Raw genomic sequence first — 26,266 nt, 5'->3', positions numbered from 1 at the left:
CTAGGAAGGTCAGCAGAGGTTATTAGGTCCCCTGGAACTGGAGTTACAGTCAGTTATGAGTTACTTCACACAGGAGCTAAGAAACTGAACTTTAGCCTTAGATAAGGAAAGTATAGGCTCTTAACCTCTTAGCAGCAAAACCCATCTCTAGCCCCTGCCTGCCCCTATCAGCACTCTCCTGCCCCTCCTTTAGAACATTTTAAAATTTTTTTCGTGTGTGTGTGTGTGTGTGTGTGTGTGTGTGTGTGTTAGCACGCACATGTGAGTGTAGGTGTTTGTGGAGGTCAGATGACGATAATGGATCCCCTGGAGCTAGAAGTACAGGCAGCTGTGATCTGCTAGACAAGGGACAACAGTGCTAGTTAGTGAACTATGGGCCTTTGCAACAGCAATGCATACTTTTAGCCATGACATCTTCTACAGATCCCAAATTTACTTTTTGCAAACTCTCTGTTTTAATTGTCTTACTCTCTACATCTGCAATGTTCTTTACTTTCTGCTCTACCACAGAAATCTCATTTATTGGTAAAGACCCTGCCTAATGGCACTTCCTTTAAGAAGTACTTCTGATTCCTCCAATGAAAATTATCTTTTCTCCACATTTCCTAGCTCAGTGGTACACAGTGGACTCAATAAATATTTACAAAATGAGTGAAAATGAGTTACCATAATATGCCAGATTCTTGGCAGGGACTGTTGCTTTTTGTATACCATCTAGCATACAGAGAGCAGTCAATAAACCCTGAATGGAGCTCACTGCAAAGACAAGCAAGAGAAACCTAGAGGGCCTTTGGGTTTTAGCATTAAGCCTTTGCATTAAACAAAACAAAACAATATAAAATCAAGGTTAGCTAAATCAATTAAATAGATCAGCTGTGCTATCAGACGGAGAGAGACAATGCAACACTGTTCTAGAGGCAGTACTGTCCACCACACCAATACAGAACTCAGGTGAACAGAGAAGCTACCAATTAGGCATTTATTGATAAGTCTTTCTTGATTTGTGTAACATGGAATATTACCTGAATAGAAACTTCCATGTATTAAAACAGTAAATTCCCATGTATCACCAAACAACAATTCTACCCCAGGAAAAGTAAACTCATAAGCAGTCTTTGAGAAGTTATAAAAGTTCAGGGGGCCTTAAAAAGAAAATAAGGGAGGGAAGGAAAGAGGGAGGGAGAGAGGGAGGGAGGGAGGGAGGGAGGGAGGGAGGGAGGGAGGGAGGGAGGGAGGGAGGGAGGGAGGGAGGGAGGGAATCAGTCAGGCACACAGCTGGCCTGGACAGCTCACAGCTAGTTGTAACTCCAGTGGAGATCCAAAGCCCTTATTCTGAACTCTGCAGGCACTGCATGCATGTGGTGTGTAAACATACAGCCAGACAAATATTCTCACATGCAGAGGCTAGAAGATCTTTGAGTTTGAGGCTAGCATGGTCTACACAGTGAGTTTCAGGTTAGCTGAACCCAGGTCTTCTGCAAGAGCACTAAATGCTGTTAAATGCTGAGCCATCTCTCCAGTTCTCACCTTGTTTTTTGAGACAGGATCCCTCACTGGGATCTTGAACTTACTGATTCAGCTAGGCTGGCTGGCCAGCAAGCTCCAGGGATTCTCCTGTCTTTGCTCCCCTAACACTGATAGTAAAAACACCATGACCATGCATCGGTTTTTATGTAGGTGTTGGGTGTAGAACTCAGTTCCTCATGCTTATTCAGAAAGCACTTTCCAACTAAGCCATCTCCTCAGGCCCATTGGTTCCTTTAAAAAGGTACATTCATAATATACATAAGTCTGTAGAGGTCAAGCTTGAATAATTTTCTTAACCAAATGTCAATTCCAAATATGCCCTTTCAGTGATTCTTGACTCTCTCCTCATCTTCTGAACTCAGTTAAACAGCCCTTCCAGTAAAGCATTTCCACAGCTGTACCAGGCTAGAATACTAAGTCCCATTTAGGACTAAGTCTCACCTGCACCCTCATTCCAGATCTCCACCAGTGTGGAGAAGCCACACACAGTCTCAAGAATGGGGACTTAAGGCAAATGTGTTATCTCTATGGATAATAAAAACATAACACTCTTTTGAATGCTTCCCCAAAGCATGGATACCTGAACAGCTCCATGCCTAACTGCTAAGAATTTCAGAGAAACAATCCCAGAAGGGGTCAAATCACTTTTAGAACAAATACAAATAAACACCCCCAGAAATCTCCAGTAAGACTTTAATTTAATTGGGGTACTCAGAGTAATTGTCTTTGGTGTTGACAAGTAGAAAATCATTTAGCATGCATTATGCATGCATAAGAGTGTTCACGCGTGTTTGTGTGTGTTGCTAGGCTTGGGCATGGTTGGCAAGCACTCTGTTGCTGAGCTCCATTCCCAATGGAAATCATTTAACTATTTTTTTTTCTCGATCCTTTTTTTTTTTTTTTGAGCTAAGATCTCATGCAGCCCAGGCTGACTTCAAACTTTAACTTCCTATGTAGTCAAAGGTGACTGACTTTCTGATCCCCTGCCTCCACCTCAGAGTGCTGGGATCATAGGCATAAATCACCACACCTGGTTTTATGCCGTGTGGAGGATCAAACCCATAGCTCCACGAATGCTGGTTGTGCCCTCTACCAACTCAGCCATACTTCCAACCCAATCACTTAACTTTTGTTCTCTGGAAGGCTCCTTCCTTCTGCCAGTGAATTTAACTGATCTTATGTCAGTGATAGTAAACCCTCCCCTGAAAACTCCAGAAAACTTGCTTAGTGTTAGTTGAGCTTAGGATAGTTGAAGTAGGGTCCAGTTCTGTGTGACCAATAACTCATCAATACCCAGCACTCAGCCTTGGCTGCTGCACCCGCTTGGTTACCTGTGATGCAGTCAGGCTGGGCGGTGCTGCTGACTGCTGGGCGTGCTGCTGCTGCTGCTGCTGCTGCTGCTGCTGCTGTTGTTGCTGCTGCTGCTGCAGTGGCTGTAGTGGCTGTAGTGGCTGCTGCTGTGCTGTTTGTAGTTTATTTTCAGACTGTGACAATGGCTGTATCTGGAACTTGTCCGGCTGCTCTTGCTTGACTATCAGGTTCTTCCGCAGCTGTTCAACTACTCTTTTCTACCAAACGAAAACAAAAACCCATCAGAATGTTGTTCATTCTCCAACATCTTTCCACAGCTACCTTCCTCTAAAGTATTTTTTTTAAGTTCATCTAAAATTTACAGATTCTAACACGAGGAACTCAAAGAACCTTATAGATATTTTACTGTGCAAACGCTGTTATATATAAAGGAAACTGAAGCATACAGATTTACAAAGTGAAGCAGAGCTTACCCTCCCTTCCTTTCGCGCTTCCTCCTTTTTTTCCTTCCCCTCTTCTTTCTTCTCCCCTGCCCACACCCTTTCTTTGAGGTAGCTTCACTATGTAGTCCAGTGGACCTGTCCTGCTTCAGCCTCCCAAATGCTAGGATTATAGGGATGAGCCGCTATGGCCAGTTTAGATTTTTTTGTCTTTTTTCTTTTTAAATTTAAATTAGAAACAAGGTTGCTTTTCACATGTCAATCCCAGCTCCCTCCCTTCCTCCCAGTTTAGATTTCTTGGCTATTGTCAATTTAGCATGTGAGGTTAGAAGAGCAGAACAGCACAGCAGTAGAAGCATAACTCTACAGCTATAATACCTAAACACACCCAATTTATACCCTTCTGGGCTGATGTTTTTAACCTACCTGCCCCTTAGTGCCCTTGTCTGTAAAATGAGACAACAGAGTCCCTCTTATGAACAACAACAGAGCTGATCTATACACTCAGAACTGACTGGCACATTACTGGTCATTATTAACTTTTTTCATCTGATGCTCAACTATTCAAGCAAGCAACATGTATCTATCCCACTTTGAAACATTAAGTAGGGTTCAGGACATAGTTCAGTGGTACAACATTTGTGTAACAGTTGCAAGGCCCTAGGTTCAATCCATAGTAACACTCTTTCTCTCTCCCACCCTTGTTTTTAAATAAGGAAACTGCTATATGCTATATAAACAAAAAACATTCTGGATTACTGAAATGTATAACTGCTAGGCAGAGTAGAAGTTTAATTACATGGAATAGAAATTTAAAGTCAAGCTGGACATACATCTTCAATCTCAGTATTTGGGAAGCAGAGGCAGATGTACCTCTGTGAGTTTCCAGGCTAGCTTGGTCTACATAGTGAGTTCTAGGATGGCCAGAACTACATAGTAAGACCTTGTCTCAAACAAAAACAAGGAAAAAAATAAATAAGAAAATTTAAAGTCAACGTTTATAAACTTCCTGGGCTGTGCTTTAAAAAAAGAATGTATTTTTTTATTTTGGATATTTTCATTATTATAATAATCTGTCCCTCCTTACCTGCCTCCCTCCTGCCTGCCTTTCTGTTCTTTTTTTGTTTAGGGCAGTGATTCTCAAACTGTGGGTCACAACCCCTTTGGAGAATCGAACAACCCTTTCACAGGGGTCACCTTGATCATTGGAAAACACAGACATTTACATTATGAATCATAACAGTAACAAAGTTACAGTTGTGAGGTAGAAATAAAATAATTTTCTGGTTGGGGTTCACCACCAGATGAGGAACTGTAATGCAGCATTAGGAAGTTTGAGAACCACTGGTGTAGGGGTTGACCATACAGCTCAGGGACCCACCCCACAATCTGGGGCAGGCTGGACTGACTTTCCTGTCTCAATGGCTAGCAGAAGGGAAAACATCTTTCCTCCTCTAACACTTTCAAGTGTAGTTTTTTATTTCTGATACTAAAGGTTGATATTTTCTGATACTATGACCAAATAAAATGAGGTTTAGTGCTAGCTGAGATTAGTATAGTTTTGATTAATTAACTTTTTGAGATAAGGTCTCACGCATAAGGTTCTCCCAGGCTAGTCTCAAACTTACTGTGTAGTCAAGGATGACCTTGAACTGATCTTCTTTGGAGTTCTGGAATATATGTGTCACCACCACACTTAGTTTATGCAACGTAGGGGGTCAAACCCAGGGCCTTACGTATGTTAGTCAAACATTCTACCAACTGAACTACATCCTCTGCCTTCAGAAGAATGCTTTAAATAAAGGGCTAATGAAATCCAGAACAGTCAGGTTAATTTGCAAATTTCTAATGTGGTTCTAACTGGCTTTGTCACTCACAGTCTCTAAAGAATCTGAGTCCAAAAGCTACTTCACTTAGCATGTTGGAATGGTAAAACATTCACAAAATGGATTTTTAAAACACTTAAGTAAATACTAAATACATTCTTGAAAAAAATTTAAGTATTGTTAACGATTCTTTTCAGACAACGAAAATATCACATAAAGGCTGATTTGGGGGAGGGCCTGACTGTATATTACACCCCCATACTAGCACAACCTTTTTGGGTAAAATTCTTTTTAATGCAGTCCAAGATTTTTTGGAGAAGACACAAGCAGAATAGAAAATTTAATAAACCATAAGATGCTTATAAAAATAATGTTTAAGTCTTCAAACTGTATTTCTTGAGTATGAAAGGCACTGCAATGGAAGTGCTACAGTTTATGGGAGGCAGTACTGCAGGTAATTGTGAGCGTCATACAAAGATGTTAATACTGGGTGCCTGTCTGAACACTTAAGATGTTTAAAAATTCAATAATTATTAGAGCTGCTTTCAGTCTTCCTCCCCATCAGATATCAAGCATGCATCACCAGAGAAAGAGGCTCCTAATTTTTTTAACATAAAAAAAACAGAGGAGAGAAACCAGGAGGCAAACAAGAGGGTGATACCTGCCAAAGGGGAAGAGAGGGTGGGGAAGGGTGGAACTATGAAGGAAACAGTACAGGAAACTAAGCAGTGTCCAGGCACAGAAGGACAGGATGTTCTCTCCTGTATAGCCACCTTTAGGAACTAGAGTGTGTTGTCCTGGTTACTGCCCACTGAAGTGAGCTACAAGGAAGACACAAAGCCCAGGACCTGCTCCAGTGCAATGGCAAGGAACAGCAGAGGCAAGAACTAAAGAGATGCAGGTTAGAGCACTCTGCAGCCAGATGGCTAGAGCAGGGGGATGGCCAATCAGAACCAGAGGCAGAGTGGTACTCAAGTGAGTCACATTGCATTCATAACTGTTCCTCCCCAGAGCTGGTGGGGAGGGAAACCTACTCCAAATACTTGTAAAGCTGCATCAGTCCTTAGGGGGAAGGAAAAAAGCCTGTGGGTTGGACATTTCGGATCACATGAGCTGGGTAAAGTTTCCTTTAGAAGACAGCTCCAGTATTTCAAAGCACTGCCCAGACCAGAACAGTTTGACCTCTGTCCCTCTGCATTCACCAACTGCAATACCATAGGTTGTGTTTTTCTGAAAAATTTGAAAGCTCAAGGTTTGGGGAATGTTGTTGCTTCCTGTCACTTAAATGTATGATTGCAGTTAGAAACCCAAGGATGGAAAGCAGAGCTCTGTTGCAGAGACATGCCTAGGAAGAGGTGCCCTGCACAACACTAGCAAGGCCAGGCTGCTGAGGGCGCCCTGCACAGTCTCCGATACTCAGACAAATGCAGAAACAGTTCAGAGGACTCTGGATGTGGGTCAGCACCAAATCTGGGTAAAGGTGAAAGAAGACAATGATAGCATATCAGAAATCCTTACCAAGTGTGATCAGGCAGCATTCTCAATGCTCCATACAAAGGACACTCTTTCACTGTCCCAGGAGATGAGCCTACACTTTCACCACTGTGTTTTGAACAAAGAAATCATGTTTGTTTGTTTGTTTTGTCAGCCATTATTGGAGGTAACACTAGTATAAACAGTATATTTTCAATAGTGTTCACATGTGAGAGAGATCTTTGAATGTGGCTAATTATTTCAGTTCATTATCCTGAAGTTCTCAGAAAAGATTAAATATCACAAATTGGCCATCTGACATTTCTAAAAAGTTTTAAAAATCATTATTAATATTATTAATTAATTAATTTTGGAAAGAGGGGCCCTCCATATACTGTTGGCTGTCCTGGAACCTAATATGTAAACTAGGTTAGACTCTAACTCACAGAGATCTGCCTGCTTCTGCCTCATAAGTATTGGGATTAAAGGCCTGTGCCACCATACTCAGCTTGAAAAGGTTTGTTGTTGTTTTGTTTTTTATTAAAAAAAGGAAGTGGTAACTGAAGGAAATGAAAAAGAAAATTTAGAAAGAACGATGGTAGAAGGGAGGGAGGAAGTAAACAACTTCTAGACTTTTCTATCAACAACAGGCCAGTGCAGCCTGCTCCTGGAAGGACTGGTCCTGTCCCTTCAATCCCTCTGTCAAGTGCTGCATAAACCTAGCCTGTGCCTAGCGCCTAACCTCTGTGATCAGGCAGAAGAGCTCACAGTGATCAATATTGTGACATTCAATGATATTATCAACATGTTCACATCACAAAGATGGGTACAAAAGGAAAAATATACAATTGTATAGAACCCATTATCTCAAGCAGCTGTTCCAAGTTCCCTGGCCAAAAACACAGAAGGAGATGGAGAATGGGAGGACAATCCTGTCACTCGGCATTCAAGCCATCCCTCGTGTCCATCACATCTGTGTATAGATTCTAGGGTGTGTCTCTAAGAAGAATCTCAAGCACTGGACTCTTTTCTCCATAGCTGGATGCCAGTGCTTCAAACCTCTACTTTTGCACAAGATCAACTGGTTTGTGCTCCGTGCAGCATCATCTATTCTGAACCAATTACGAGAAAGCCACACCCACTCAAAAATCTTCTTTCAAAGTAATGTCTTAAACACTTACCCTTTCTTCCCAAGACCTAATGTGTAATCCGAAAATGTGACCTTTACCTTTAAGCAAGAGGCTAACTGAGAAGTTTTGAAACTAAAATGTGACAAACTAGTCTCATTCATCTTCATTTGGACTAAATGAGCATATGTCCAGATCTTCGGACTCAGCCACTGCTCACAATGAAAGCAGTGTATTAAATTTTATGTGACTAGAGAAACTAACCCTGAAAATTTTGTATTTGTTGGTATCAGAATTTATCAGATGGTACTGAGGGAGTGAGGAGGGGGACGTTCTGTTACTCAACTGGAATTTAACTACTGCATTTATAATTAACCATACTCATTAATGCTGTGGATATAGCAAACAGACATGACAATCTTCAGAATGTGTCATACAACTAATCTCCATGTGGCCATGCACAGTAGCACAGCTTGTCATCCTAGCCAGCAATCAGGAGATGGAGACAGGAAGACTCTAGACCAGTCTAGAATAAGGAGGGACCCTGTCTCAACACAAAACAAGCAGAGAGCTCTGTTGCAGACACACACCTGGGAAGAGGTGTCCTGCACAACACCAGCAAGACCAGGCTGCTGAAGGTACCCTGCAGTCTCGACACTCAGACAAACGCAAAAACAGTTCAGAGGACTCTGGATGTGTTACTGACATTAGTGATGAAACTACAATTCTGAACAAAAGGTATGTTTTGTTAAAGAGAATTAAGTGAGATTCCACCATTTTGTGAACAGGAACACAAAACCATTTTATGAGCAAAACTACAGGAAGAAAGCAGTAAGCTCACAGTCAACTCCCCACTTGATGCAATAAGCAAAATTCAATAGAAGACTGTGCAGTGATGCTATTGGAGAGAATGTTCTCAGGGGACTACAGGGCAAAATTCCAGCAGAGAAGAGGAGGGGGAAGAGGAATATTGGTAGCAGTGACTATAAAAATACATTTTGCTAAAAATAATTGCATTTTATTCACTTGTAAGATAACTAGAAGGCTTTCCCTGAACTCTCTGAGATGAGTTTTAGTAAGAATTAGACAAACAGCTTCTACAAGGCACCAAGGAATTGGTACAATCTGATAGAAATGAATTAAGGAGCAGGGGAGTTCACATTACCAAAGCTTTTCCCAATAATTGTCTGTATAGATGTTTAACAGATAGCAGAGAACACACATGCCATGATATTGACTAGGTTGTGGTTTACCTTCTTAATTAAAAAAAAGCTTTAGGGGTCTATTATTTCAGAACACACATTTCAGCCATTGCAGTGGCTCATACCTCTCGGAAAGCTGAAGCAGGAAGGCTGCCATGAGTTCAATGTCAACCTGGGCACTGGAGCGAGATTCTGTTTTAACACACTCCATCATGTATGCACACATAGTTATTTGTACTAATGAATTTTATTTCATTTCCACAGATTAGAGATTTATCCATGTCACTGAGATCTACACTCTATCTCTAATACCTATTGGAAAAGCAGTTTATTTATTTATTTATTTATTTGTTTGGTTTTTCGAGATAGGGTTTTCTCTGTATTGGTCTACAGAGGGAGTTCCAGGACAGCCTCCAAAACAATACAGAGAAACCCTGTCTCCAAAAACAACAACAACAACAACAACAAAAAATCAACTCAAGTAGACAGTTAAATGCTACTTTTATTTCAATTGTCAATTATATTCCAATCACAAGATTTTTTTTAAACATCAAATTAAATGTCTTGTTTGTTTCAAGGTCTGACTATTTGTTACTCTTACAGACTTATTTTTGATGGAACTCAGACTTAGAAGTAGAAGCTCTCAGCAAGGACAGCCTACATCTCTTGGCAATCTGTTCCCAGAGTTTTTCTTTGGCTTCTTTCATTCTCTGCAGTTCCTTCCCTGATTTTCTTGGTGTGTTGTTTCTCCAGAGCGCTTCATCAGCATTTGTGTTGCAGGACACATGGAGGAACAGAAGCTTCTGGCCTTGGTTTAGGGGCTTTCTGACAATATATTGATGGGCATCACCTTCTTTAGAGACTGAAAAGCTTTCTGATTCTGCAGCTCTTTTGGACACCCACCAATGAGGCACAGTAGTATCTGTCACTTCAGGAATATCTTCCTCTCCTTTTTTTTTTTTTTACAGCAACCACATTGAGAACACTCTGATATCCATGAACAGACTTGCACTTCCTCTCTCCAGTTCTCTTGATCTATAACAAGAACGCCCCTCACTCAACGGTGAGCACATTCTGCCATGTGAGTCTGGATACCTTGCTTCAGGAGAAATATTTTTTGTCATTCCCACCACAGATTCAGACCACATAACCCTTCCAGTTTCACACAGCACCAGCAGCTACTTCTGTGGCCATGTGCTTCTTATAGAACCTATGAAGCTGGCATTCACCTTTCACTTCACTGAGTTTCTGACAGCCAGCGGCTGTGGAGGAGATATTTATTCAGCTTCGTCTTGACACAGTCACTGCCTAGGGGATGCTGCAAAAAGAGTTGTTTTCTTTTTTTTGTTTTTTTTTTTTGAGACAGGGTCTCACTATGTACCTCTGGCTAACCTGGAGTTAACAATTTAGACAAGGCTGGTTTCAAACTCGCAGAGCTCTACCTGCTTCTGCCGGGGTTAAAGGTGTGTACTACCATACCTGGCTCAAACAAAATGTTCTAATGTTAGTTCTAAGTGGCTAGATTTAAAAAAATTATTATGCTTTAGAACATATGCATGTCTTATTTACTGTTCTATTGTTGTGAAGAGACACTACAACCAAGGCAACTTATAAGGAAAGGCATTTAATTGGGAGCTTGCTTACAGTTTCAGACGGTCAGTCAGTTCACAACCATCATGGCCAGGAGCAATGTAGCAGGTAGGTCTGTTACTGGAGCAGTAGCTGAGAGCTTACAAGATGGTGGGGAGGAAGGGAAAAAGGAGGGAGGGGGGAGGGAGAGAAGAAAGAGAAAGGGAGGAGAGAGAAGGAGAAAGAAAGAGGGGGCTGGCATGGGTTTTTGAAACCTCAAAATCACCTGTAGTGACACACCCCTCTAACAAGGCCACGTCCACTCCAACATGGCTGTACCTCTTAGTCCTTCTTAAAGAGATCACCAACTGAGAACTAAACAGTCAAATATAAGTGCCCATGGGGCATTCTTTCATACCACCACAGGGCACATGTAAAGGTTAGAGGACAATGTGGAGGAGTACAATCTCTCATCTCACCAAGTGGATCCAGCGGATGGGACTCAGATCTTTGGGACTGACAGCAAGCATCTTAACCAACTGGCTAGATTTGGGGGGGGTGTTGTCATTTTAAATTATAAACAAAAGGATATAGTATCAAGAGAGTGAATGTTACTTATTGCCTTTTTATCTCATAAACTGAACACAACTGTGTTGAAATCTGGCCCAAGATACTTTGTATTTCTATGGAGGTTCATAAGTTAGAACATATAAAATAATGATGAGTTTAAATATGAACTGACCTCAGACACAATAATGAGGGCAGCAGAAAACCATTATTAGTAAAATATATTCACAGTCCGCACAATTTTGCTTTTTGCTACACGAGAAAGCACCCACTCATTGTGTTTGTCCTACAATGAGCTATGACATGGAGCTGTCAGTTTGTAAATTAAAGCTTCAGTTCAGCAAGAAACTTGTCTTTCTGTAACTAGCTGTTTATAGAGCACTGCTGCACACACCAGCAGCTTGTCACTCTAAATTCTATAGCTACATCCCATCACTTAAAGGGCAGCATTGCATTGTTAATGTCAGAGTTGTCTTGTACACTACTGAAACTGTCTCATTCCTCTGCCCTAAAGCTGCTACTCAGTTCCTCACAGAAGAACGGTGACTTGAGATGGTTACACTGTAGCTGTCCTGACAAGTTGGATACAAAAATATAATTTAAATACAGTGATGATTGCTGGGTGTAGTGGCATAAACCTTTAATTTTAGCACTTGGGAGGTAGAGGAAGATAGATCTCTGAGTTCGAGCCCTCCCTACTCTACACAGCAAATTCTAGGACAACCAGAGCTACCTACGGAGAGTCAAAAAACAAAACAAAACAAAACAACAATAAAAAAGCACAGTGATAACCCTAAAAGTGGAAGGGGAACAAAATCAGCCCTCCTGTCATCTTAAGGATTACTAGTGAGATGGAACACATTGCCTAAGAAATTCCTCTTTCACAGAAACACTGGACAAAATTAGATGCAAGAAGAAGTAAATAGATGAAATGATAAAGTTTATGCAGAATACATCTACCAAGTCATAGATGGGACATTTCCCAAGCTGACACCACCTTTCAACAAACCTCAATTCTGAAGTTTCTCCTGAGAAAAAAAGCAGTAATAGATGTGTACCGTGTTGAGCAGTAAACATTTACAGAAAAATAGACCTTGGTGAAATTGACTACTTTCTTGATATTTAAACTAAGTAACTACTAAAACTGATAAACTCTGAAACTTTTACTATCCTGAACATGGTAAAAGTAGTCCTGGTACTTCAAACATATTTTCATCATCTGTGATAAGACTATAAACATACTTAAAAAAATTCTAAAGGAGTGAATCAGCAGCATCTTAACCTATCAAGCCTTCTGCATCTGAGTAGCTGGATTTATCTCTTAGTGACTGTTAAAATCACTTAAAGAGAAAAGTGAACAACGTTACAAATGTGCTTTTTGACAAGACCCCACATAAAACAACCCAGAAGGCACAAGCCCGTCATGTATGTGGGCTCCTGAAAAGATAGATCGCTAACTTCCAGTGATTGGATTTTCTGGGACACGTGACATAAGGTGACTACACTGCTCTGTGTTCAGCCCGAGTTTTCCACATCAGAAACAGAAGAACCCTGAAGTGATAACACAGCTGCTTTCTTTGTTTTAAATCTCCAGCACTAGAAATCTTACACCAGTAGTAGCAAAGCAGGAATAATCTCTCATGGACTTAAAAACATAAACTGTACACTTTCCCTACACTATGCTTCAGGAAAACAAGAGACTTGCATAGTAGAAATAAAGGATCCCAGCCTAATTTCTGTCACAACAGAAGATCTGTGACAGGTGCCACAATTGGTTATTGCCTCAGCTCTTTCCAGTTTCTGTTAAAATGCTATGAGACTCAGTGACAAGCATGCTGTTTCCTGAGGTATTCCCTCCTCCTCTATAGCACTGGGCGCAGAAAACTAACCCTCAAATCAATAGCCTGGACGTACCATGGAAATCTAAGTTATTGAGTTCCAAGCCACTCACCCTATGTGAAAACTAACCACTGCAGTCTGCTTACAATAACCTGATGACTACTTGTTACCAGAAAGATAGTGCACAGAAATGAAGCAAGCCAGTTAATTATAAGACAGCAGAGAACAACAGGACTAAAGACACTAAGAAAAGAACACTTCAAACACTGAGTCAAAGTATCTTTGCTATTAGGTAATGTTCAGGGGCCACCATGTCCTAACCTAAAGATAGTAGTTATCATGTTAGTGACAGAAGACCTCATCACACAGAAAACTTTCCATAAAAGTTAGTAAAAAGGATCTCAGTAATATATATATATATATATATATATATATATATATATCAGAGATACAACTGGAAGCAAATTCTTTACCACTGTATGGCAGTTGTCTCTAGGGCTGAAGAAAGCAGCTACTTAATCAACCATACCCTAGAGGTCTGAAAAATGAAGAATCTCTTGCTGAAGCCACCAAAGTATCACAGTAAGCAAATACACCGCTCAACTCAGAATCCAATTAGAATACTTACAAGTAACTGCAAGTACTGATGGTTCTTGTCTCATAATACTTGATATTTCTTTGGGTTTTTGTATGTTTGTTTTGTTGAGAACTATCTCACTATATAGCTCTGACTGACCTGGAACTCCCTATTTAGATCAACCTGCCAAGGAACTCACAGAAATCTACCCTGCCTCTGACTCCCTATTGCTGGGATTAAAGGTGTGTGCCACCACGCCCAGCAAGAAACCTACATTTTGAAAGAAACATTTTAATACAAATATTCCCCTAATGATGCCATTTTTAGCATTAGTACCCATAGCGTTATGCATTACTTTCCACTTGTGTACTTTCCACACCAAGTAAGATTCTTGAAACTGTGGGGTGAATTAAAGTAACAGTAATTGATTCCAGTGAGGAAGCAGAAGCACATGGTGGCTGATGCCAATCAAGTTACAGCTATCTGATAGTTTAAAAAAAAAGGGGGGGTGACTAAAATATGAAATCCCTGCCTCAAAAACCTAGTTTATATTAAACCCCACTGACCTAACCACTGAAACTCATTCCTCTGAGCCAGATTCTCTGGGGCTGACAGTAGCTGGGTGACATCCAAGTAGATACACAGAATGAATAGTGGTATGGGGCTCTAGGTCATGGGGGAGTGGCATCCTTTAATCCTTTATTAGTCACCAGTCTCCAGTTGCAACAAAGTTATGGGAAGCAGGCTCAGACTCTTAGGATTTATGGAAAAATGGTGTCCTGCACAGTGATCTGAAGGAGCTGAGCAGGAGAGAAGCCAGAGGGCGCAGCAACAGGAAAAGGACTGCCAGAGGTGAGGCAGATTCTCCCCCCCCCCCTCCAGGGTTTCTCTGTGTAGCCCTGGTTGTCCTAGACCAGGCTGGCCTTGAATTCACAGAGATCAGCCTGCCTCTGCCTCCCAAGTGCTGGGATAAAGGTGTGCACCACCACTGCCCAGAAAGAAGCAGATTATTGAAAGATGGCTCCAGAATATATATCATCAATGGTACACACACCAAAGTAAATGTCCTACGATGGTTTCTATATCAAATTTCCCCAAAAGTTTATTCATTTATTTATTTATTTTTTGCTTGATACAGGGTTTCACTGTATACCCCTGACTAGCCTGGGACTTCCTATTTAGACCAGGCTGGCTTGGAACTCACAAAGATCCAACTGCCTCTGCCTCCCATGTGCTTGGATTAAAGGTGCATGTCTGAAGTCTGGCTTAATTAAGTTCAGGTTTTGAACGCTTACTTTCTAGTTTGTGGTACTATTTTGAAGGCTGCAGAGTCTTTAGGTGGGCATCTTCCTCAATTGCTTTTCATCTTTTAAAAAGATTATATATGCATACATATATATATGTATATTTGTGTGTGTGTGTGTGTGTGTGTGTGTGTGTGTGTGAGCATACAATGGAAGTTAAGGAAAACTTGTAGAAGCTGGTTCTCTCCTTTGACCATGTGGGTTGTAGGGATCAAACTTCAGCTGTCAGGTGTGATGGCAGGCACCTTTACCTACTGAGCTATCTTGCTGGACCATTCACCATATTTTTGGTCAGGGTCTCTCACTAAACTAGGAGCTCACAGACTGAATTAGACTGTCAAGTCAGCAAGCCCCAGGGGTCCTCCTGTCCCTATCTCCCCAGCACTGAGATTATAGGCATATGCTGTCACACTGGATTTGTGTAGGTGCTGAGGGTACAAAATCAGGCTCACACACTTGCATGAGAAGCACTTAATCAGCTAAGTCACTGTCCCAGTCCCCAGTAGGCGCAGATTCTGAAAGTTATATTCACTCCGGCTCCAAGCTACGTCCTCTGCTCACTGGTCCACCACCACGTGAGGGCTTCCACCTCACACTCCTGTAGTCAGGAACTCCACCCTGTCTTCCCAGCCACTATGGGCTGTTTACCCTAAAACTTTGAGCCAAATAAACCCTTTAACCCATATGTTGTTTTCACCAAATATTTTGGTCATAACAAGGTAAAAGTAGTTCGTGAGTATATACATACATATGCATATACATACATACACATTAACATACACACATCTTACAAATAGTTCTGAGTATCTGGAAGGACTGGGGATGTTCTCAAAGAAAATGGATGGAGCTGGATAACTTGCTCTAAAATGTCAAAAAGAATACTGTACTTCTGTCACTTGAGGCATTTCCCCTAGCACTGGAGCTAACCCAACAAGAATGATATGCCTCCCCATTTAAGGCATATAACGACAATCCTAAGAGTCTGTTGCTAACTTTCTAGCCTTGAGTAAAAAAGGCTTGCATGCTGGAACAATGATTTCAGGTTAATAAGTAGAATGGACACTGCAATATTCAGACAGGGAAATGCTGGGCTCCAGTAGATTTTTAAAGAAGTAAATCACAGAATGCTTTACTTATCATCCACCAGCATGAAGCTGGATATAAATTTCTATTGTTGTTGTTGAGACAGGAGCTCTCTCTCTACAGAGCCCTGGTTGTCCTGGAACTCACTATGTAGACTAGATTGGCTCTGAACTCAAAAGAACCACTTGCCTCTCCTCCTGGTTCTAGGCTTAAAGGTGTGTGCCACCACATTTGACCTTGGATTCAAAACTTTTAATTACAGCCAGGCAGTTGTGGCATACACCTTTAGTCCCAGCACTCGGGAGCAGAGACAGGCGGATCTTTGTGAATTGGAGGCCAGCCTGGTCTACAAAGTGAGTTCCAGGATAACCAGGACTATTACACTGAGAAACCCTGTCTTGAAAAACCAAAATAAATAAATAAATAAAATTACTAACAGATTTATCTTATTGCCATAAAAACTTTATGTATTTTTTCTTTCTTAAAAAATAGAGTATGGATGATCAAAACCAATCTGCAAAGTGTCTAGGGTATAATACTACAAACCACACAAAAAGGTTTCTAAACCTCCCTGGCTTTCAGAACTGCTAATAAGGGTCTTGTTGGCCCTCCCCCAGCAACCACACAAGTCCAGGGCTTCAGTCAGTAGGACTGCTGTGAAAGTGACACAGCCATCACTTTTGCTTAGCCTCCACAGGCCTAATGTATGCGATACGGGATTTGCTTCTCTCAGTAGGCAGCACAGCCTCACCAAGAGTGGTATGTTTCAGGCTTTGTAGGAACAAGATGTCTAGAGGAGGGTGGAGGTTGCATCATTTTGCAACGCCTTATTTCAATTTTATGCTGAGCTGGCAAAAGCACTCAATCAACCCAGCAGCTCTGTACTGCTTAGCTCCCCTTTTAGATGTTCTAGTAGCAGGGCAATTTCACAACATGGCTTGGTAGTGTGACGCTAGTAACCCAGATCTGTTTAAGTCATCTCTCCTGCTTATTCTCCATTCTTGAGCCATCTCATTGCATTTCCCAATTAAAAATATGTACCATGATATTAGAATATAACTCTGTTTTAAACTCACAGAAATGCACATAATCTCAGGATTACATGGAGATGCTACAGGGACCAAGCTCAGATGCTACCTGAGCTCCCTATATCTGCTCATGATGCTCAGAGTGACAAGAGATGGCTATTTCAATATCCTTTAAAAGGAATCTAGGGGTGAGGAATAACAGTGTAGCTCAGTGGTGGAATACTTGCCTAACATGCTCTAAACTGTGTGTTCACTTCCTCCTCCCCCCACAACTGATTTAAGGGGAGTGGTAAGACGGACTGCCTGGAGGACAGGGCATGTTATCTGTTGTCTAATAGTAGGACAGTAAGACAGACCCACTCATGTGCAAGCTATCAGCTCTGCCACTAATCAGAAAGGGCAAAAAGTTCATTTAGGAAAAGAAAAGGGAACAAATTGAGTGGAAATGAGGAAGTGACACTAAAGTACAATGTTTAACAAGCAGTTTTCCTTGTGGGTGAAGGTGCAAGCAAGGCTCCTGTAACAGGAAGGCACCATTCCTACATAGGGTGCAGACCTATCCTTCACAGGATGTTTGTTTGTGTGACAGTTATACTGTCATAATTTTAGATGGTTAAACCTCTGCTCCAGGGTTTACAAAAGATCAGAACACTTGTCACTTGTGGTGCAGGTAGAGGGAGATAGAGTAAGTGAGCAGTTCGTTTTTCTTTATAATTACACCCCATTAACCTTCCACATGAGAGCTCTCCTGTGCTTTCATACCAGCAGCACCAACTGGCTGCATTTGATAAGGTTCTACCGAGTCTGCAAGAACAGCACAGCAACAAAAGGAATACTTCAATGCTGCAGACTTAAGCGGAAGCTGTGTGCAGTTCTGTTACTGGCTCACATATTCAGTTGGAGGCAAAGACAAACCAAAACCAGAAAGCTAGAATGACAGGAGCTGATTTAAATAAATAAATGTGATCTTCACAGTATTAAAACAGCCACTTCACTGTTTATTTATTATTTTAGGTTTTAATAGTGGTACGAGATACAGAACATAGTTACATTACAGTTTATAAGGTGACACTATTCCAAGGTGACCTACATTGAATTAGATCAAATTGGGTCTACAAGTTGCACGTCGTGAAGAGTTGGTATTTAGTTGTTAAAGTATTTCTCTTTATGTACTGCTCAGTGACTCACCTAAAAAAAATAAACATCTATTTATATCCTTCTTGACAATGGCCACATAAATGATTTCCTTTTTGAGAGTGCATTCTTCTAGAGTTTGAATGTGGTGTCCAGAGCACTCCTTTCCATATGCACAGAGGCAGATTGGCACCTTTCCACCCTCAGCAAAGGTTCAGTGTGCATGCTTGAGAAGATAAAATGAAAGCCAGCTTAGAAAGTAGGTGCTGGTACAATTAACCTTGAATGGGATCCCAATTATTTGGGAAACAAAGGGTAGCTATATTTGTATCTCTTTAGCCTATGGCTTCACGGCCCTCGCAGCATTTCAGAGTAAGGTTTTCACCATGGTACCTTGCATCTCTGCAACCCTAACTGCAGAGTATCAACAATCATCCCAACAATGCTGCTCACCATTAGCTCCGCCTCTCAGGACACACATGTGCATGGGGACATGAGCATAAGATTCGACACAACCTGAGGATGAGTAAACTGAAAGCCAGTTCACTCTCCAGGCATCTTTAAAATACTCCCTGTTTTATTTTAAATCCAGGATTCTACTATGCAGTCCACAGCGGTCTGTAGCCCAGGCTGGCTTCAACTTCTCAGCAACCCCCCTATTTCAGTTTCTGAAGTGTTGGAATTGCAAGTATATACAACTTTCACAAAATCTTGGTTTTGAAAATTAGTGAGATGCTTAGTACTTTTTTTTCGAGACAGGGTTTCTCTGTGTAGCCCTAGCTGTCCTGGAACTCACCCTGAAGACCAGGCTGGCCTCAAACTCACAAAGATCTGCCTGTCTCTGCTTCCCAAGTGCTGAGATTAAAGGCACATGCCACCACCACACAGCTGGGCCACCACCACCTGCCACTTAAGTACTTTTGAAGTGTTTGGCAGAGAGATATTATGTAGAAATCCTCATATGCTGAAGATGGATGACGGGATGAGTGAATTCGATTTCATTCTTCTTTTGGCTTTTCCATGAACACTTTCCTTCTTTAAACCATTACAAACTTAGGTTGTGGTATATTTCTATAATGCTTACCACAAAGGTATTTTTTTAAAAAGCTCTCCGTAACCTCAGTATGAGATGCGTACTTACACTAAAAGGCTTGTGTGTGTGTGTGTGTGTGTGTGTGTTTAAAACTCAGTATTAGAGATATCATTTTACTATTTTCTTACTGTTACATGTTGTTATGTTCACAGAAGAATGATGTTGAACATGCCAAAAGATAAAGCCAGTTCACACCTGTAAGAAACAGTTCCTGCAAATGTTGGCTTCTCAGTGTCCAGATACAGTGACAGTCAGGCTTCTCCTCTGCCTAAAAACACATGCTTTTCATTTCTCAATGAACAGAATTTCTTTCATTATATGCTTGGTTTTAGCCTTCAGACTGGCAGCATGAAATTCCACTCTCCAGAATTATGTTAAGAATCAGGCAAAAGTCAGTGTAGCTGTTCAGGATGTGTTGCTTTGAGTCATTGTTGGGCCATCTGTTTATGTGTGCTGCTTGTCTCACAGTGCAAATCAACCCGCTGCTGGGCAGATCTGCCTCATGCTGCAAACTCATTCTGCAATTTCAACCTCCCTCACTGGCAATAGGTCCTCTTATTGGAATCTAAAACCGCCACTTCAATCACCTAGAGTCAGACCTTATTCTATTGCTCCTGTACAGAAAAAATGATACACCACAGGCCCATGTGCAAACAGGTCATCTCAGCACTGGGTTCATGAGGAAGAAGGCAGTATGGTTTTGCTCCTATCAAAACATTTTAGTACCATCAGCAGCAATCACCCTGCTACCCAGGAATATACATGCACATGCGGAGAGAAGCTGAAAAGATAGCTGACTCTCAGAGGACAAGAGTATGAACTGCAAATACAAACCATTCTGTCTTCTGTGGGTTTCTATCTGCAATGTTACCCCACACACTTAATGCAGTCTAGGAAAGGTTCTTAGAACAGCCTGTGAATCATCCACAACTATTCATTTGCTTGCTGTTTTACGTGTACTTCGCTAATCACCCTCTCATCTTAATTTTGAAGATGTTGGAGCAATGAATAGAATGGTGGGCAGAATAAGGATGGGGACAATATTCAGTAAATATCCCTACTAGTATGCAATATTAAAAAGAAGCGCTTGTCCGTTCTTTAAGAAGACTGTTTGCTTCAGGGACACAAGGTGCTCATGTAGTAAAACTACTGTACTCCTTACAATGTTAACAGCAAAACTGTTGGAACAGACTAGGTATGCAGAGAAGGAAACAGAGAAAGTGGGGTCTCAAATAAATGAAAAGGTCAAACATAGGGGAGTATACATTTTAAGCAATGCTAAACCTAAGGAAATTTGTTCTTGATAAAAACATTAAATACAGGCGGTTAACACTAATTGAAAATTACTACTTTGGGAAATGTTAAATTCTCAAGATAATGGGTGAGGACAGTATCCTAATGGACCAGCCATTTATGCACCCCGCTACAAGGAATGGAAGAACTTTCCTGGGCTCTGTTCCTTATAAAAATGAAGCTTATTTGAGAATGGAAATCTAAAAAATCTATCCACAGAGGGCTAAATGTAGTTTAGAAGGAATTGCTGGCTCAGTAGTCAGGAGTCTATATTGATGGTGTTCAGAGAAAAAAAAAAAACAAATTTGGAAGGACCACGTCTTCCTTATTTGGCAATGACAAAGCACAGGTACATGAAGATTAATACCCCCAGAGATTTCTGCATGTCACTAAGTGAGAAGTTCATCACATTATTCTTTTCAATCCCTTCAAGTCTCAGTGTTCACAAGCACGTTGTCTTTCTCTCAGGAATGAGTCATGCAGTGTGAATAGAAAGGCCTGTCCTACATGGTATTCAGGGAGTCACAGCCCTCTGCAAGGCTGGTGGAAACATGACATTTGCTGAACAACTAGCAACATTTCTAGACTTATTAAGCAGACACTGATAAACTAGAATAATGATCTTCTAAAATTTTAACCTGGTTATAAAGTTGAGGCTACTTAACCCTCTCTCAACTGCCTCATATTGAAAACAAAACAAAAGGCACACGTTAAATGGTGAGAGCACCAAACTGTAAAGACAACAGCAACATGTTTAGTATCAAGAATTTGCTTCTGTACTACATGCCAAGGAACACAGCGCTCTTGGGAAATACATCCTCTTACCTTTACTGATGGCAACAGCTAGATCCTGCTTCTTCCTCAAGCCATGTGGACTCACAGTGTTGCTCACTAACATGGGGTAATATTCCTAATACTTCCCAAGTTATTGCTGAAAATGACTACTGGCTATTAGCTGAAATGTGGGACTAAAGGTAAGTAAGTACAGTTAGCAAATTTCTAGGTAGTAGGTGTTACATGAAAGCTTTATAAAATTCTTTTAAAAAACAGGAGATTTGAAACTGACCCCAAGCTTCCACCAGCTAATGACAACTCAATTCAGCCTTGTAAGGATTTCTGATGGGATAACACTTAGTCCCCACACCACTTATTTAACACTACAGATGACTGTTTAAAACTCTGGTCAGCCAGACAGTGGTGGCACATGCATTTACTTAACTGTAACACTCCGGAGGCAGACGTGGGTGGATCTCTGCAAGTTCTAGGCTAGCTTGGTCTATAGAGTGAGTTCCTGTCAGGGAAACATAGAGAAACCCTGTCTAGATACCCCCACCACCAAAAAATGAAAACTGTGTTAAAATAGTGGACACCTTTAGTGCATCACCTTTAAAGGTGATGGTGCACACACCTTTAATCCCAGCACTTGGAAGGCAGAGACAGGTGGATCTCTTAATTCAGGACCAGTCTGCTCTACAGATCCAGTTCCAGAACAACCAGGGCTACACAAAGAAACCATGTCTTGAAAAACAACTAATTTTTAAAAAATGAGAATCTGACACTTTACATTTAATAATATCACACCAATAACTCAACAAATACCAAAAATAAACACAGATTTTGCAAACATCATTGTAAAAATATACTGGAACTAACTAACATAGCTGCTTTAGATGCATAAATACCACAGACACTTAAGAAGAAACAAATTAGAGTTATGCATAGTTCTGGAAGAGAAGCTATGTGGGCTGAAAACTATCTAGGTACAGTCAAGGGTTTTGTGACTAATAAAGTGAAGCTATAAAGATGTCTGGCAGGATCCAGGCAATGTGGACATGCCTACAACCTCAGGAGGAAGCAGTGAGTTTTAGGTCAGTCTGGGCTATATAAAATCTTGCCTCAAGAAAAAAGACGTTTTCTCATGAGGTCCAATGACAGTATGCTACATACTGGCATATTAATAAATTTCTATTGTAAGAAATTATTGGTGTATACTTAACCCACAGGCTGTAGACTCTAATGAGATAAAGCCACACTGATATAATGTAGGAAATAAATAATAGGAAATAATGGAAACCAAAAGCTGCAACAACTGCTCTTGCTTCTGCCACATGTACCACAGACTGGTGTCAACAGACTAGACAATACTCAGGGAGAACAAAACACTGCTAATTTTGCACTTCTTTAGCAGAGCAGGAAGGAATTAACTACATTCTTTCCTTTCTGGTGCTTATATTTTAAAAATTCCATTAGTATCTCACAGATATTTCAAGGGAAAAGCTGCACATATCAGAATTAACTGGAACGATAGGCCATGAGAGAATAAAACCAACAAGCAACCTTGCTGTTCTGCACTTCACAGGGCTGTCACTCGTACTAGAAGAACGTCACTTTGAAGCCCTGTTTGCATTCCATTTTTAACTGGAGGGAAGAGGATGGAGGTCTTTGGTTTCTATGACAACCCAGATGGGCCATAATACAAGATACGTACAAATGTTCAATTGCAGGGATGCCAAATCAAATTAAGGCAGAGTTAGCACTACTTCATAAAAACTAGATGGGGAGAAAACAAAATACTTATGGCAAAATGATGCCATTTCTAGAAGCGGTTCTGAAGGATTTCACAAGAAAATATACAGAGTAACTATTTTTAGTATAAACAAATAAGACAGCAAAACTAATACATAAAAATAAAACTCTCATTTACATGAGTAAATGCTTTCATTAAAATGTGACTACTGGAAAATTACCATCTCACTTAATATAGGTTCTTTTTTGTTGTAAATCCCCCAAATAATAGGGATTTCATTAGTGATTTGAGTCATTACAGTCTGACACATCATGCAGGGCAACACTGAGCTCAGCTCCTCTGAGTGACTTTGTCCTCATGATTTGTTTTTGTATCAGGCCTTCATAGCTCAAAATAATGAGATGCCAATGCTCCAGAAAGAAACTAATTTATAACTTATAGTTTGTGAAATTTACTTATTACTATTCCCCATCAGTAATTTATCATTCTCACTTTCCATCTATTAATTGTGATTTGATAGTTACCCCCAATGAACACTTTGTGTTTTTTTTAAAAGCATTATTTTGAATAACAAGCAAACAAAGGAACACTATGTAGACTCGTCATTTGAGCTTGGAAATGTTTTGCAGTTAAAGTTAGCACAAGAATTGATTTAATGACAGAGTTTACCACTGGGGCAAGGGAGGGTTGCATAGCCGTACAAAATCATAAGGGAATGTGTTCTCCGTAAATGCTCTAAGTGTGCAAACAGCAATTGGATTCAACACAGAGGGCATGCACACTTGATTGCAGACACACACATGCTCTCTCTCTCTCAACACACACACACACACACACACACACACACACACACACACACACACACACACACCCCAGAGCTCCTTGTTTATATACTTACTCAAGCCCTTTGTAAAGCCATAGATTGCAATTTGTAACAGAAAATACAGTCCTCCAAACGAAGCACTCAATGTTTAAATACTAAGTAGATTGGCATGTTACTTTTTAGCTTGACCGACAGGCTAAACTAAGTGACCACACAGAGAGGTGTCTGCTGCAGAACTGTAACTAAGATTGTATACTCAGACTTTGAACTCTTTTTCAACTTGCAACTCAGTTTGTTTCTGTGACTTTTCTCCAAATGGCATGAGACTATTTAGAATTGTTTACAAACATTCTGAGATTATAAAGCAGTACTAGAATAATTTCTTCAACAGAACATTTTGTAAAGCAAAGGTAACTGTTATTTTGAAAGAAGAACTTGTATCTGAAGGGTTTTGTTTAAACAGAGAACCAAGAAAGTTCTGTGTACTACCCAGAGGGAAGAGCTTGGCCTAAAGCAAAATAAATAACATTTTGTTTGAATCCAGCAGGGTCCTTTCTTTTCACACAACCTTTGTGAATGCAGCCACCACTAGGCCTCTGTTTAGTGTTAGTTTCTATAATGAAAGTGGGGTGATAGCCACCCTCCCATGGCTTCTAAAATAAAACCTTTATAAAATTAAAAAGTTAATATTCAATATCCAGAGAACTAACAGTACACTAAATAATAAATTGATAGTTTAAAAACGCCGACAACCTTGACTTGTAAAGTACCACAAACCTGGCCCATGGCCCAAGGTGATGATGACACTCTCACAAAGGACAGTGAGAAACGGCTGGGGGTCTCATCAGGATGAGAGGAGACTGACAGTAAGAACAACAGGTTACGTACAGTGGAGGCTGAGTAGGGGCCAGCACACAACAGAGCAGAGGCTAGTTCACCTGAGTGATACGGGGAAGACTCTGCACACAAGCTCAGGAGAATACAATGAAGAGCTTTATTAGACTATGCAGACATTTGCCCTTTATCAACTGTCTCCTATACCTGGATTTCCTTTTTGAGTGTTGCAACCTAATATTCTTCACCCAGTCAACTACAGTCTGTCTTGGAAAGGTTCCCTATTTCTGAGCCTCAGTGTTGTTCCCATTTGAAATACATCATTATGAAAACATGTACCATTTCCAGAAGAAAAGTGCTTCAATATATTAACTTTCAGTTTTAAGTAGTATTTTTAGGAAAGTGGTAATTTCAGAATCTTTACTTAAAAATTACATTTGGTTTTTTAAAGTGAAGTCATGAAGTAAAAAAATTAAAAGATATACCAATGATAAATATTTTCATCCTTTTTTGCTCTGGTTTATTAAAAAAATTGAGATGCTGGGAAACTTGAGGAATGGTCAGGTTTGAACAATGGATACCAAGTGTTGGAGACATAAGTTCTGGTGTTATATTCCAAGGCTAGATAATGTTAATAAATTATACATGCCATAAAAAATAGAAGAAAGAACTTTATTCTTGCCATAAAGAAATGAAAAATGTTTCTTTTGGGAGATAGCTATGTTGCCCTATTTGAATATCACACAAAGTACAGGTGTACTGAAACAATACATTGTGGCCCATATGTATTCTTTATGTTTCAATTAAAAATATTTTTAATCCAGTTACATATACTGGTAAGATTACTCATCTTTACTCTTTCATAAAAACTAAACAACACTGAAGAACTTTATAATCAAAAGGTTCTCTGTTCTTTTATTTACGAATGACAGAGCCTTGCTAAGCAGCTTAGGCTAGCCTGGAACTCACAATCTTATTGCCTCAGCCTCTCATGTGTTGGGATTACAGGGGTGCACCACGACATTTGACTACAACAGTTTTTAAAGAAATGGTCGTAAAACAATGGCTTCCTTCTGCCTCCCACCAGTTTATACAGATGGTGTTTTTGTATACAAGGTGATTCAGTCTGAGATATCTTGGACCCAGTAACACATCTGTTCATATTACCAAAGGAAAACAATCTTACTTTCAATAGATAAGAAATAAGACACTAGAGGGGAATCAGGTCATCAGTTTTGATGTCAAGGACCTTTACTGGTTGAGCCATCTGGCTAGTCCAGTGTTGACACCTCTTAAACAATCTGATTACTTATTGTAAAAGAATATTGAATGTGCTTCTCTTCAATGTGTTTTAGAGAACTGTGTTCATTTGACTTATCCAACACGAACTCACTTTCCTTTAGTTAGTTTGTACAGCACTCAAGTATTTACTTTTGTAGGTCAGTTGGCAAAATGCTTGTGTACAATACATACTGGGTCCAATCCCTAGAACTTCATCAACTGGGTACACACCTGTGATCCCAGCACTCAAAAGCAGAGGCAAGAGGATCAAAATTCAAAGTTAACCTTGGCTACATATTCTATGAAGGAATGCCTGGGCTCCTTTTTTTGAAGGAAGAAATATTTACTTTGTTAGGCTTACATTTTGCCACAGGTGCATACTAGAACCTATCAAGACTGGGCAGCTGT

General features: G+C 40.4%; 1 protein-coding gene across 26 annotated transcripts in view; it reads right to left on the bottom strand.

Moving 5' to 3' along the window:
- The window catches only part of Phf21a (PHD finger protein 21A), a 183,217-nt gene that overhangs the window by 38,839 nt on the left and 118,112 nt on the right, over window positions 1–26,266 (bottom strand). For all 26 annotated transcript variants that reach the window (XM_040745878.1, XM_040745872.1, XM_040745881.1 and 23 more), the window contains one exon: window positions 2,859–3,095. In XM_040745878.1, the coding sequence (XP_040601812.1) occupies window positions 2,859–3,095 (237 nt within the window). The remainder of the gene's footprint in view (window positions 1–2,858; window positions 3,096–26,266) is intronic.

Source organism: Mesocricetus auratus, unplaced genomic scaffold (genome assembly GCF_017639785.1).
Source record: "Mesocricetus auratus isolate SY011 unplaced genomic scaffold, BCM_Maur_2.0 Super-Scaffold_100004, whole genome shotgun sequence".
NCBI classification, from domain to species: Eukaryota; Metazoa; Chordata; class Mammalia; order Rodentia; family Cricetidae; genus Mesocricetus; species Mesocricetus auratus.
Note: the sequence above shows the minus strand (reverse complement) of the source record. Positions and strands in the feature narration are given on the sequence as shown.